The sequence below is a fragment of the Sorex fumeus genome, unplaced genomic scaffold, assembly GCF_029834395.1.
Source record: "Sorex fumeus unplaced genomic scaffold, SorFum_2.1 ptg000063l, whole genome shotgun sequence".
Lineage (NCBI taxonomy): Eukaryota > Metazoa > Chordata > Mammalia > Eulipotyphla > Soricidae > Sorex > Sorex fumeus.
Genome location: NW_026606120.1, coordinates 6,052,650 through 6,066,789, shown reverse-complemented (window position 1 = coordinate 6,066,789; position 14,140 = coordinate 6,052,650). Strand labels below are relative to the sequence as shown.

Genomic DNA, 14,140 nt, shown 5'->3' with positions numbered 1-14,140 from the left:
GAGACATTACTGGCACCCACTCGAGCAAATCGATGAACAACGATGAACAACGGGATGACAATGACAGTGACACAGTGAATAAGGCATGCTTTTTTATTTATTTATTTTTTTTTTTTTTTGCTTTTTGGGTCACACCCGGCAATGCACAGGGGTTACTCCTGGCTCTGCACTCAGGAATTACTCCTGGCAGTGCTTAGAGGACCATATGGGATACTGGGAACCGAACCCAGGTCAGCCACTTACAAGGCAAACGCCCTACCAGCTGTACTATCACTGCAGCCCAATGTATGCATTTTTATATTCTCAAGAGTTACGGTGAGACCTTTAAAATCTTCCAATTTATTCTGAAATTATGACACTCATAAAACTCACTAAAACAGTGGCTGAAAGGCATTACTATTTTGTTCAAATGAAAACGTTCCTTATTCAATAATAACTTTTAACTACATAGCGATCACTTTTAAAAGTTTCAAAAATCTGTTATTAAACATTCTTTCAAAGGAAAAAAGACATGTTGAGAATTATGAAATTATTCAAAACAAATGATTACTAGAGTATAACTAAAGGAAAATTCACATCAACAAAATAAACTTTGTATTCAAGGGACACAAAATTAATTTAAAACGACAACAATATGCTAGCATCTATTATCTCAGGATTCAACTGTAGATTAACTGATCTTTCTTACACTTCACACCTTATTTTTAATAACTGACATTTTTAAATAATGTAATTAGAGAAAGAAATTTAAGGAGAAAAACAATGAGTCTAAAAATGAGACCAAAAGGACAAAATACTCTTTGCCTCTAGAATATCTTAGAAATACCTTAGTATAATCTTTTTTCTGCCTTTAAGATGACCATTTAAAAATATTAGAAAGGACGTAAAATATTAGTTGAATGTGTTAGGAGGTATGATTAAATCTCTGTGGAGTCTATTTCCTTCAGGGCACTGCTAATTTTCTATTTCTAGGGAATAATTTTGAGTGTTCTGTGCTGGATGTCACCTTAATCACAGGAGCCCATCCTATACTAAGATGCTGGGTCTCAGTCCAGGGTCACCTTACATGAGGAAGAAGGAGGTGGAGTCTTGGTGTTATCTAATCTATATCCGATGAAGGGGGGGGCAGTGCAGAGGTGAGTGCTTCCTTTGGGTCTTCTAAAAATGACAACTTGTGTGGACAGAGGACAGAAAACAGTTATTGACTTCTCAAGGACTCAGAAGAGCAAGAAAAGAAAGCCCTAGGCTTTCTTTAAGACCCTCTCTATAGCCAGGGTGAAAAGGTCTAGTGATATCTAAATTAAAATATCTATATATCTTGGGGTTGTTGATTCTACACTTTTTTATTGAGCACCTAGTCTTTACCCTGTACAGTACTGAGTGACATGAAGAGCACAAGAAAATTGTAAGATATGAGCTTACAAAACTAGAGGCAGAAATCAGATGAATGTGCAACTTAGACATCAAAGGATGCAACAATGTTTAAAAAGATACGCGGCTAAGATGTCACCGAGACCCACCATGTTAGGACATGCTAGGATGTCTCTAAGAGTACAGGGAGGGTGGTCTCAAAGGGACCACAGTCACAAAAAGGGAAGCAGTAACGGATGTGGGGGACCCTTCTCTTTGCAGCTGCAGGTTCTCTGACCAGCACAACTCCTGACTAATCAGTAAGTCTTGGAGTTTCAGAGAAGTGAAGCATCTGTGCATGTGTAGTTGAGAAAAGGGCTCAGGGTTTCAGTAGGAGTCGTGTTCCCGGCCACTTGAGCCAAAGGAAGGGGACCAGGCGCCGAGTGAAGGTGGTGGTGAAGGTGTAGATGAGTTCTTGTGACTCTGCATTAGTAAAAGTCACAGTGCCCCCTTCATAATCCAGGGCAATCCCCACTCTCCGTGGTTGCAGTGATGGGAAGAGCTCAGCCTCTGGGTAAGTGTTGGCCCAGATGCCCGCTGAGGAGAGGCACAGGGCCCACACCCCATCTTCTGGCCTCAGAGTGAGGTCTCCCTTTCTCTTCATGGACTCTCTGGCCACTCCCACCATGCAACTTCCCTGGACTTCCTCCTCCTTCTCTACTTCCTCTTCCTCTTCTTCCTCTTCTTCCTCTTCTTCCTCATCTTCCTCATCTTCCTCATTTTCATCCGTTTCCCAGTCATATCCATCTCCATAACCATACTCCTCTTCCTCCTCTTCTTCTTCTCCCTCCTCTTCTTCCCCCTCCTCCTCTTCATCCTCGAGCCAGCTGACCCTTTCTACCTCCACTTCCCAGTAGACCTTGCCTGAGGTGAAGGCCTTACTGCCCAGCACCCCCGGCTCATAGTCAAACTGCTGTGGGTATTGATAAGCATTCTGGTACAGGCTGCTATAGGTCACACACTTCCAGTCCTCTGACAGTTGGAGGTATCCACTGGCTGACTTCGGGTCCAGGGTGACACTCACTGTCGGGAAAAGGAAAGAAGTAACTGCATTATCAGTGAGGTAGAAGGATGCCTACCATTCTCTACAGGTATTCACAGCAGTTCCATCCAAGGACAAGCCACATTTTGATTTATGTGAATAGGACTCAACTCCACCAAAGGACCAAAAGGGAGCTCAGCAGTGGGGTCTGGCCTTAAGATGCAACAGTCAGCTCTGACTGTGGGAGCCACTTTGACGGGCGTATGAGAAGAAATCCAGATACAGAGGAAGGACGAGTGGGAGAACAACCAAGCATGGGGCAGAGTAGGCTCAGAAAATAGAAGGTGGGGGCTTTAGATTCGCAGAGGGAAATTCTTTGTTCACAGAAAAGGAACTTCCAGAGGCATCAGAGGACTGTCAGAATCTCTATGGGAGAACATTATTATTATTATTATTGAGGCATGTCTGGGAACAACTCTGTATACTAACCTGTCTTATATTCCAAGTCTCTCAGCAGTTTCCCTGGAGAATAAAAAGACAACAATGACTCTCAATTCTAGCAATGTATAGGCCTATATTAATTTTGGAGCTGGGGCTCCATCCCCAGGATCTCAAGAAGAAAAAAGAAAACAAACAGAAGATCTTTAGAAAAGGAAGGAGCCAAACATTTTCTCTCCAAGTGGCCTCCAGCTTCTAATCCCATGCAAGGCTCTCCCCACCCCTGACCTTGGAATTCTCTCAGGCCTTGCTGCAGAGACATAATTTTGTCTGAAAGTTCTTCTGTCCTTTTTTTCACCACAGGACGAATGGATTTTCCAACCCAGAACTTCTTTCGTGGGTACCTAAAAAGATCAGGTGCAGACAACATGGTGTTAATATCTTCATGGCAATGAAGAGGAAGGAAATAGATCATCTCCAGTCAACAGACAGAAATAAAAGGACTTAGATGGCAAACAGTCAGGCCTATGTTGGGATTTAACGAGGACCCAACACCCAGAGTACTTTTGTCTACTCCCATTCATTCCTACCCTCACTTCTTGTTCTGTCTCAGACAAATCTGGTGAGCAAGAGTTTGGCATAGGAGGCTGGAGTGATGGCACAGCGGCCAGGGCATTTGCCTTGCACACGGCCAACCCGGGTTCCATTCCCAGCATCTCATATGGTCTCCTGAGCACCACCAGGAGTAATTCCTGAGTGCAGAGCCAGGAGTAACCCCTGTGCATTGCCGGGTGTGACCCAAAAAGAAACAAACAAAAAAGAGTTTGGCATAAAAATTTTTTTTAAAGAAACTGTAGCTTAGGTAAGATGGTTATTATAATACTGTTAAATTTTATGGTATTGATGTACAGATTTATTCACTACACCACCACCAAAGTGCCTGTAACCCTCATTACTGCCCCTATTTTACCACTAGTCTGGTCTTCACTCCCATTCTCCCCTCTCCCTACTGCTGGGCTTTGTAACCCAAGGTTAAGGATTTGTCATTGTTCAATGTCTATTCCTGTGCGTCTTGTCTCCTTATTCGACAGATGAGTGATATCCAGCATTTGTCTTCCTTCCTCTAACCTATTTCATCTAATATTATATCATCCAGCTCCACTCAAGTTACAGAAAATGAAACTCTTTCATCTTTTCTTATAGTGGCATAGTATTTCATTATGTATATACACCACAACTTCTTTATTCCATTCATTTGTCATAGGATATTTGTGATATTTCCATATTACTATTATATTACACACTGCAGTGAACATAGAAGTGCATATATCATTTTTAATTAATGTTTTCAGGTTTGGGGGTTAGATGCCAAGAAGTAGAACAACTAGGATTTCTATTATTACTTTTCTTAGAATCCTAAAGAAGTTGGGGAGGAGTGGGCACTCTTCCTGTCCCCCACCCTGATGAGACTCTGAGATGATGCAGTATCTGGTCACCATCTACTTAAGGTCCCACACGGCCAGGATCCAGAGACACACAAACAAACCTCATACCCAAGCAACTTGCTGCAAGGATCTCTTTAGACCCTAATTATTAAAATTTTAGAATTCTTAGAGCACGCAGTTGCTCTCACGGCCGCGTGACTTTATATTGCATTCAAATCAAAACAATACAAAACATATTGCCTAGCACTGCTTTTTCAGGTATGAGTGGCGGTGGGTCTGGTCTCTAAATATCAAAGGTAACTAAAGTAAAGAAAGAGAGTATTACGCAAATTGTCTGCCACACAGGCAGAGGAAGGTGTGGCATGGGGGAAGGGGGATACTGGGGATTTTAGTGTTGGATAATGTGCACTGGTGAAGAGATGGGTATTGGATGACTGGATGATTGTTTGATCGAAACTCAGACATGAAAGCTTTGTTACTGTACCTCACGGTGAATCAATAAAAATAAAATTAAAAAAAAATACATTCAAGTGCTCAAAGAAAGAAGCTGGGAGTGCACAGAGAATGTAGTTTAGAGGAGACTCATGTCTAGTTCTCCCAGGATATGTTTATACCTCTCAGGAGGTAAAAAGTGCAGAATAAACTATGAAATGAGGCTATCTCAGGCCTCATGTCACTCTCCATCAAAGAAATAAGTCATGGTCAAAGAAAAGAGGCAGGAACACACGGGCATCAAGAAAGGAGTTACACTGAAGGAAAAAAGGCTCTTTTACCTCTTCAAGAAGTCTCTGGTATCCTGGAAGAGAAGCACAAACATTAGTGTGAATCAAAAATGTCCTTCACAGATACCAATGCTGTATTAGAGACCAGAGAAGCATCAATAAACAAATGTGGTCCCTTCCTTATGGAGCTGACATTCTACTGGCACCACCGCAGAAAGCAAGAAAATGAAGAAAATACCACAATGACATGGCAAACTCTGAGGCTGGCTAGGGAGTGACAGTGTTAACTTCTCTGAGATGACAGTTGTTATGAGGTTTCAGAAAGAGAAAGTGCTGGCCAGGTGAAAACCAGAAAGAATGTCAGGTGGAAAAGGGTCTGACAAAGCAGACAGGGGCAGGGGCTGGAGCCACACAGTACAGTGGGGAGGGCATTTGCCTTGCACGCAGCCAACCCAGGTTCGATCCCCAGCATCCTATATGGTCCCCTGAGCACTGCCAGGAGTAATTCCTGAGTGCAGAGCCAGGAGAGTAACCCCTGAGCATCACCAGGTGTAACCCAAAAAGCAAAAAATAAAAAAAAAAAAAGACAGACAGGGCCAGACCAGACCTTGCAGGGATGCACTGGCAAACTGAATTTAACCTTTGTTCCACACGTAAAAAATGGCTTCCTTTTTAAATTCTATGTATAAGAAAGTCACCAATGGGTGGCAAGAAAGGTGCTGTATGTGATCTGCTTTACAAGAGTGTCTGAGGCTGCTAAGTAACCCTTGAAATACATTTTTCTTTGTTCCTATTAATAACAGAATTCCAAATGTATTAACTAGGCAGATGACCTCACAGAAAAAGACTACAATTCCCAAATTTTCTTGTTATTAGAGCAGATCTGGTCATGTGACTAAGCTCCAGGCAATGGTATAAAAGAAAAAACAGGGGGCTGGAGCAATAGCACAGCAGGTAGGGTATTTGCCTTGCACGTGTCCAACCCGGGTTCGATTCCTAGCATCCCATATGGTCCCCTGAGCACTGCCAGTAGTAATTCCTGAGTGCGGAGCCGGGAGTAACCCCTGAGCATCGCCGGGTGTGACCCAAAAAGCAAAAAAAAGAGTCCTAAAAACTAAAAAAGAAACAGATTTCTACTTCCTCTTTTCTCTGGCTGAATTTCTGGTTTAGAGGTACAAGGCCACCTTTTACTACACAGTTGATGACACATCCAATCCATGAAGCTAGTGAAACAACCAGATGGATATAACCAGGCTCAAGGACACTGCCTTGGCAGCTCCTCACCCCTGATCTCCAAACAATTACTGAGAAGCTTCAGTTTTATTTGAATCACTGTATTTGAACTTAACATAACACATGGCTGTGCTACAGTATGGGTTGTGGATAGCAATGAGAACACAAGGGTCCAGTCTGGGAGCTGTTTCTGTGGACCACCTGAGAGATAAAGAAGCATGAATGAGAGGCTGGAGCAATAGCACAGTGGGTAGGGCGTTTACATTGCACCTGGCCGACCCGAGTTCGATTCCCAACATCACATATGGTCCCCCGAGCACTGCCAGGAGTAATTCCTGAATGCATGAGCCAGGAGTTACTCCTGTGCATCACGGAGTGTGACCCAAAAAAACAAAAAACAAACAAACAAACAAAAAAGAAGCATGAACAAGGGCCAGGGGGCAGAGCCAGAAGCAGCGGCTCCAGGGATATGAGACAAGCTCGACAGGGCAGACTGGTGAAGCACAGTTAAGGACTGACTGTAGCCTATACAGGAGAGAGGATGGTGTCGCCACCTGCATGGTGGGATGGAGTGGGTTGGAAGGGGATTCTGTGAGATGTTGGATATCGCCTTTCTGTAAGCGCTTCTATTATCACTAAATTAATTTTAGCCTTCCTTTCACTTACTCTACAATATTAAAATGCCTCCTTGTGCCAGAAGTCTACGAAAGCAGGGAGAAAATAATAACAAATTTTTGTTATTAAAAAATAACAATTTAGGAGCTGGAGAGATAGCACAGCGGGTAGGGCATTTGCCTTGCACGCGGCCGACCTGGGTTCGATTCCCAGCATCCTATATGGTCCCCTGAGCACCGCCAGGAGTAACTCCTGAGTGCAGAGCCAGGAGTAACCCCTGTGCATCGCCAGGTGTGACCCAAAAAGAAAAAAAAAAATTTAAAGACTCTTTATCTTTCCCACTCTTATCAGAGCTGAACTCTGCAGAAAGCAAGTGATCAGCACAACAAACAAATACAACTCTCGGTTGTTGGGGGAAAAGAAAGAGAACAGTGAGACGGGACTTGGGGGAGTGGAGGACAAACTGCTCTTCTGACAGGGAAGCTTGGAAAACAAATGCGATTGTTTCAGGGGTAACGCTGCTTGAGAAAGTCTCAGGAAGAAAACTGGGCTCTGCTCCAAGGAGACCCAAGTGGAGCATGGACGACGGACTATGGAGCCTCTCCCTGGAGCAAGGCCTGAAGACTGGTTCTCAGTTTCTGATAAATTCTAATCTGTTCCTCCAAATAAGTGAGTCCAAGCCGGCTTCAGAAAACTGGGTGACAAATTTGACTGTGTGTGCCACCAAGTCAGCTGAGACATGGCTTCAAAGAACAAATAAATGAGATAAGGTTGGAGCGGGTGAGAGTCCCAAGAAGACATATTCTGTGACATGGGAGCTCTTGAGTCATCAGAAGGAACAAAATGAGAACTGCTTAAGGATTAGAGACTGTGAACAGAGGCTGGAGCCATAGCACAGCGGGTAGGGTGTTTGCCTTGCACGCGGCCAACCCGGGTTCAATTCCCAGCATCCCATATGGTCGGCCGAGCACCACCAGGAGTAATTCCTGAGTGCATGAGCCAGGACTAGCCCCTGAGCATCGCCGGGTGTGACCCAAAAAGCAAAAAAAAAAAAAAAGACTGTGAACAGCTTGGAGTGGGAAACGAGGAAATCATCCCAAGAAAAGCTGCAGACACACCCAGAGCCTCCAGGGCGGAATCAGCCAGTCCCTGGCTTCTGGAGGAACTGCATCTCTGCTACTGTGGGGGAATCAGAGCCGAGTACAGCCACCTCCAGCATGGGCCATACTAGATCTCAACATAGCATGCACGAGGACAACTGCCCATGAGAGGAGAGTGACTTGCAAGGCTTGTCTTGGGTGGGTGGCACTGGGTAGAACTTAGGTGTGTCTCAACCTTCCCCTAGCCCCTGTTTCTTGTAACTTCATCCTGAATTCCCTGTCAAGGAATCTTTTCTTTCCTATCACGTTTGTCAAAGGCTTTTGTCATGCTTCTCCCATTCACTGGTATTTCTCTCCCTTTTTTACTTTATTTGAATACCGTGGTTTAAAAAGTTGTTCCTAATATGGTGGTTACGTCATTCAACGTTCCAACACCAATTCTGCCACCAGTGTGACCTTCTTCCAACACTGTCCTCATTTTCCCAACCAACCCTCACCTCCGCCCCATTTAGCAGGCACAAAATAATTTCTTTTGTATTAATTTGTTACAATGAAATGGTTAATAGAATTATCAAAGAATACTTCCGTAAAATAAAAACTGTACAAATCTCACCATGGGGTCATTTAAGTCCTTGTCTAGGTTTTTTACAAAGCTGTTCATTGTTAGCTAAGCCTTCTGTATTCTTGCTTGTTTATTGAGCTTACTTGACTTCTATATTACTTCCCTATTTCATGTGCTCTTACTGGGTTGCCAGTATTGTGGAATTTGGAGTTTGGCCACTTGTCTAGAAACTCCAAGATCTGTAGAGCTTGGCCAATAGATGAGTTGCACGGTGGAGGCCATGGGGTGTGGCGGTACCTTCTGGGGCTCCTGAAAGTACAGGGATTGGGGGAGGGGGGAGAGAGGCTGTCCACCCAAACTTTGAGAAGACTTTAAAATTTCCAGTCTGAAAATCAGAGGAGCACTGTAGCACTGTCCTCCCGTTGTTCATCGATTTGCTCGAGCAGGCACCGGTAACGTCTCCATTGTGAGACTTGTTGTTACTGTCCTTGGCATATCGAATACGCCATGGGAAGCTTGCCAGGCTCTGCCGTGCGGGTGGGATACTCTCGGTAGCTTGCCAGGCTCTCCAAGAGGGACAGAGGAATTGAACCTGGGTCCACTGCGTGCAAGGCAAATGCCCTACCCTCTGTGCTATGTCTAGAAAATATCAGAGTACCTGGACTTTTTGTCAGTTTGGTATCTCCAAAGAGATTAGTTGTAGAGCAGTGAAGTTAGACTTTGGAGTGGCAGCCACTATGGGGTGTGGGTGTGGCTGCAGGGGTTTTGGCAGGGTAGTAACTTAGTCCACCCCCATCCCGAGAGCACCCCAGAGTTTTCAGCTGGGAAACCAGTATACTTGTAAATTGCTTCGTCTACACTGCCTTTTTTTTTTTTAATTTTATTTTAAAGTCTTTGGCTTTTTGGTTTTTTGAAGGGAACTACATCCTGCCATACACCTGGCTCTGCTGTCAAGGCTCACTCCTGTTGGGGCTTAGGGAACTGTATGTGGTGCTGCAATCGAACCCAGGTCGGCCATGCGCAAAGCAAACAACCTGACCTCTGTACTATCATTTTGGCCCCCAAAGAGGCTTTTCTTCTTTTTGGTTTTTGGGCCACACCCAGCTGTTTTTATAGCTTAATTCCTGGCTCTGCACTTAGGAATCACCCCTGGTGGGCTCAGGAACCATGTAGAGTGCAAGGGATCGAAGGGCTGAGAACAAGGCAAATGCCTTATCTGCTGTACTCTCTCTCCAGCCCCTCCACCTGCATTTCTCTTCAGGTATTATTTTTTTTTCTTTTTGGGTCACACCTGGCGATGCACAGGGGTTACTCCTGGTTCTACACTCAGGAGTTATTCCTGGAGGTGCTCAGGGGACCATATGGGATGCTGGGAATCGAACCCGGGTCGGCCGCGTGCAAGGCAAATGCCGTACCACCTGTGCTATCTCTCCAGCCCCACAGGTATTATTCTTATATTCAAATAATCTCTGAAGAAATACTAATGACAGTGATCAAATTAGCTGTCCTTGCAGCAAGTCAAACAAATCCATACACACACAAACAAAATCCAATAGTACCCACACCTCAGGTACTGGTGTTTCCTCAACTCACCATCTACAAGTCTGAGATCCAGGAGTCACTGAAGGCCAGGTCTCTGTTGGCTTATACAGCTTATGTGAGTAAATTGAAGTAAAGCTATATGCTGGCAGGGGCTCGAGTGATCGCACAGTGGGGAGGGCGTTTACCTTGCACGCGGCCGACTGGGTTCGATTCCCAGCATCCCATATGGTCCCCTGAGCAACTCCAGGAGTAATTCCTGAGTGCAGAGTCAGGAGTAACTCCTATGCATCACCAGGTGTGGCCCAAAAATCAAATAATAAATAAATTAAAATGAAAACTAATCACAACCCATCATTAAAAAATAAATAAATAAAAAAGCTATACAATGGCAGACCAACTGGATGGATAGGAACTTCAGTCCCTGTACACCCCCACCTCTCAGTTCTCTCTCTCTCCGTTCCAAGAACATGTGCACATCCACATACAGGAATTCCTGAGGGGGAAGGAGGAAAGCAGGCAGCAAGGGATCTTGTCAGAGTCTGAGGCAGAAATGAGAGGGAATAGAATGTCACCCAGTGGCAAGAGGGAATCAGATTTTTAGAGCAAGAGAAATGAGATGTGGGAGACAGACACTTGGTTTCTGATCTGCTTCCCAGCCTGGACAGACCCCCTCTGCTCTCTGGCCTCACTGATTTCCTCAGTGGGAGAGGCACTGGAAATTCTGTCCCTGCCAGACCTGATTGGTGAGTCTCAACCCAAAATATTGAAGAGGCTGGGTGAAGCCATCTCTTCACAGGATCCATGTTGGCACACATACTTGGAGAGCTTGCCTTGCCACCTCTCTCTGAGATCTGCCCCTCCATGTTCCTGGAGGACAGACAGGTCTAACCACCCCACGTCAGCAGCGGAAGGAGAGCACACAGCCATCTCTCGACCAGGGAGGGTAGAAAGATTGAGCAGAGGAAATCCCAAAGCTCTATTCCAAAGCAGGGTGAGTCTTCTAGAAAGCCCCAGGAGGAATGTGTTTCCAAGTGTAAGGGGCTGTGGTGCACTAAAGTTGGAACCCTGTCTACCAGTCCAAGAGTCTCTCTGAAGCTCTCCAAAGCTGCCTCCTCCAGGAAGTATTCCAGAGTCACCTGATTGCTCTCCTCCTTGCTTTTAGAATAATTGTAGAGTTTAGGGTAAAACCTCATCCATCTCTCTCCCTCAGATTCTCATCTCTTCCAGACCCTCCACACAGCCTTTCCAACAGGCTTCTTTATCTCCAAAACCATATAAAGCTTCCCCTAGAAAAGCATCTAACAGTAACCTGTTCTAACAGGCCTCTGGTAGTGATGAGGATGGAGGATGAAGAACAATAATTAAAATGCTGATAAGTTCCCATTTCTATAGTACTTTTTAATTCTTTAAATATTTTTAGGTAGAAATTTTTCTTTTTCATATTGCACCATTCTAGTTGTTGCATTTTATACTCTCCTCAGAGAGCCTAGCAAGCTACTGAGAGTATCTCGCCCACACCACAAAGCCTGGCAAGCTACCCGTGACATATGCCAAACACAGTAACTAGTGTCACAATGGAGACATTACTGGGCCCGCTTGAGCAAATCGATGAACAACGGGAGGACAGTGACAGTGACAGTGACTCACGTAATGGGGCTGGAGCCATAGCACAGCAGTACGGCATTTGCCTTGCACGCGGCTGACCCGGGTTCGATTCCTCCGTCCCTATCGGAGAGCCCAGCAAGCTACCAAGAGTGTCCCGCCTGCACAGCAGAGCCTGGCAAGCTCCCCGTGGTGTATTCAATATGCCAAAAATAGTAACAAGTCTCACAATGGAGACGTTACTGGTGCCCACTCGAGCAAATCGATGAACAACGGGAGGACAGTGCTAGTGCTACTTACAGGATGGCTGGATTAAGTGAGGCTAGTAAAAATGAGAAAACTATGACCCCAACAGAAAGTCACTTTCCAAGGTCCTGTGAATAGCAGGGCTGGCGTCTGCAGCAAGGACTCCTGGTTCAGGGAGAGCCACTCACCTGCATGAACGCTGCAGCGGGCTGCTGTGCCCTGCTCTCCAATTCAGAGATAGCCAGTGCCAGCCGGGAAAGCTCTACGTTGCTCCTGTCCTTGCCCTTCTCCTTGCCCTTGGTGATCTCCTGTTCCAGGGTCTCCAGTTGGTCCAGCAGGTGCTTCTCTCGTTCCCTCAGGAACTGGTGGACCTCTTCAAATCCAGCTATGATGCACTGCCTCTGGCCCTGAAGCTTTTTCTGCAAGGGTGGGGAAGAGGAGAAAGGGGTTGACACCTGGGCCCTCTGGATCTGGTGCGATGGCTCAAAGAAGACCAATTAAGGGTCTTGGTTTCGTTCCCTCAGTTTCGGAATTGGAAGCCTGACTGCAAGACTGGAGTGTCCGTTCTGTATCAGGCAAACCAGAATGTTCCAATCTCCTCCGAGGAATTATGGGAACTAACACACTTTTCTCTCTTTGACACCAATATCTGGATTTTCCCCGGGATTAATCACTTAAATCCTTGATTAATTTCATCCAAGCCTGATTAACCCTTTCCTCTGCACCCACCAATTATGTGTGTCTGTGTGTGCTGTGTCTTTTGTCATGGAAGCAGGACCAAAGCTACACAATTCAGACAGGCCCAGAACACACTCTAGTGAACTGAGCTGCGTCCTAGCTGCATCCCTTAAGGCGCAGGCCTCCCAGTTCCCCTGGGTTATTACCTCCAGAATTTCTCCTAACAGCCTCACTTACCAGTACAGCCATGATATCAGTTTCCGCCTTCGTCTGAAATCCCTGAATTGAGTCTCTGTCTCTCCTTAGGGTACTCAAGTGGCTCAGGATTTTCTCCTGTAAAAAGACAAGCCATGGGACACATGGATTACCTGGGCTGGTGGAGAAGGGTGGCACTGGGCTGAGTGGAATGGCCAGTGAGAATGTTTCAGAGGACTGTTGGTCTGATGGATACAGAAGAGAGCATCCTGATGAGGGGCAGAGCCCCCGGCATGGGGAGAGCTTACCCGGTGGAGCTGGGCAGCCTTCTCCAGCAGGACAGCTGTGTGGGAGTTGTGTTCCCGGGACTCCCTGCATAGCACACACAGCAGCTTCCCATCGTTCTCACAGTAGTAGTGCAACTTCTCCTCGTGCCGCTCACACAACATTATGTTCTGCTGCTGCGGGGCCATTGTGCTCTGTTGCGTGCCCTTGTCCACCTTCAGCCGCTCAATGGTCTCCACCAGACTGGCCAGCTGCCACACTGGTCTGATGTTCTCCTTCTTAAATGGCTTCTTGCAGAGGGGACACACAAGGAGGCCAGAGGTGGGGCGAACATCAGTGATACAGTTTTGACAGAAGACATGGCCACAGTCAATGGTCACAGGGTCCCGCAGGTAATCGAAGCAGATAGAACAGGTCACCTCCTCTTCCAGGTTCCGTAGTGGGGCTGACATGGCCATTTTGTCCTCGGTATCTCTCTCACTGATGGGAGCTCCTCCTCCTTAGACACCAGACAGAGGTTACAAGCTGACATAGCAGGAACAGAGGTGGCATACTGGCATGATCTGCCAGCTCCAACCACTTATCAGCTCAATAACTCAATCAGTTGTCAGATATTATTTTTATTAATTATTAACACCAATAAGATACACACAATATTGCAGCAAAGGACCTTACTAATTATCTAATGTCCAAGGTCTGCATTTTACAGATGGGAAACTGAAAACTGAGACTCGGGGAGAGTGACTACATGGGGATCAGTTCATGTTGTGTGTTAAGAAATCTTTTTTTTTTCCTTTTTAATTGAATCACAGTGAGATACACAGTTACAAAGTTGTTCATAACTAGGTTTCAGTCATATGTTCCAAAACTTGTCCCTTCACCAGTGTTCATTCATTTCCCACCACCAAATGTCATTTTTCTTTTTCCTCTTGCACCCTCCCCCCATTGTCTGTCTGTCTGTCTGTCTGTCTGTCTGTCTCTCTCTCTCTCTCACTCTCTCCCCCCACCTCTCTCTCTCTCCACCCAACCTTTTCCTGATCATGGTCCACCTCTAATGTTGTTTCCTTCCTGTGTGCTCCCTAACC

The 14,140-nt window shown here is 45.7% G+C and overlaps 1 protein-coding gene across 1 annotated transcript; it reads right to left on the bottom strand.

Annotated features, from left to right (window-relative positions):
• Positions 1-1,615: 1,615 nt before the first annotated feature.
• On the bottom strand, positions 1,616-13,544 carry TRIM26 (tripartite motif containing 26). Its single transcript, XM_056127809.1, has 7 exons — positions 13,079-13,544; positions 12,813-12,908; positions 12,086-12,316; positions 5,049-5,071; positions 3,119-3,234; positions 2,882-2,914; positions 1,616-2,433 (listed from the first exon to the last, which is right to left on the bottom strand). The coding sequence occupies exons 1-7, from the start codon at positions 13,511-13,513 to the stop codon at positions 1,730-1,732; spliced, it is 1,638 nt and encodes a 545-aa protein (XP_055983784.1). The 5' UTR covers positions 13,514-13,544; the 3' UTR covers positions 1,616-1,729.
• Between the last annotated feature and the right edge of the window lie 596 nt (positions 13,545-14,140).

What these genes read in the sequence shown, in the direction of transcription:
- TRIM26 (XM_056127809.1), bottom strand. Translation starts at nt 13,513, where the DNA reads ATGGCCATGTCAGCCCCACTACGGAACCTGGAAGAGGAGGTGACCTGT. An exon ending in AGGCCTGAGAGAATTCCAAG is followed by an intron (nt 2,915 to 3,118) that starts GTCAGGGGTGGG and finishes TTTATTCTCCAG; the next exon opens with GGAAACTGCTGAGAGACTTG. An exon ending in AGACTTGGAATATAAGACAG is followed by an intron (nt 2,434 to 2,881) that starts GTTAGTATACAG and finishes TTTTCCCGACAG; the next exon opens with TGAGTGTCACCCTGGACCCG.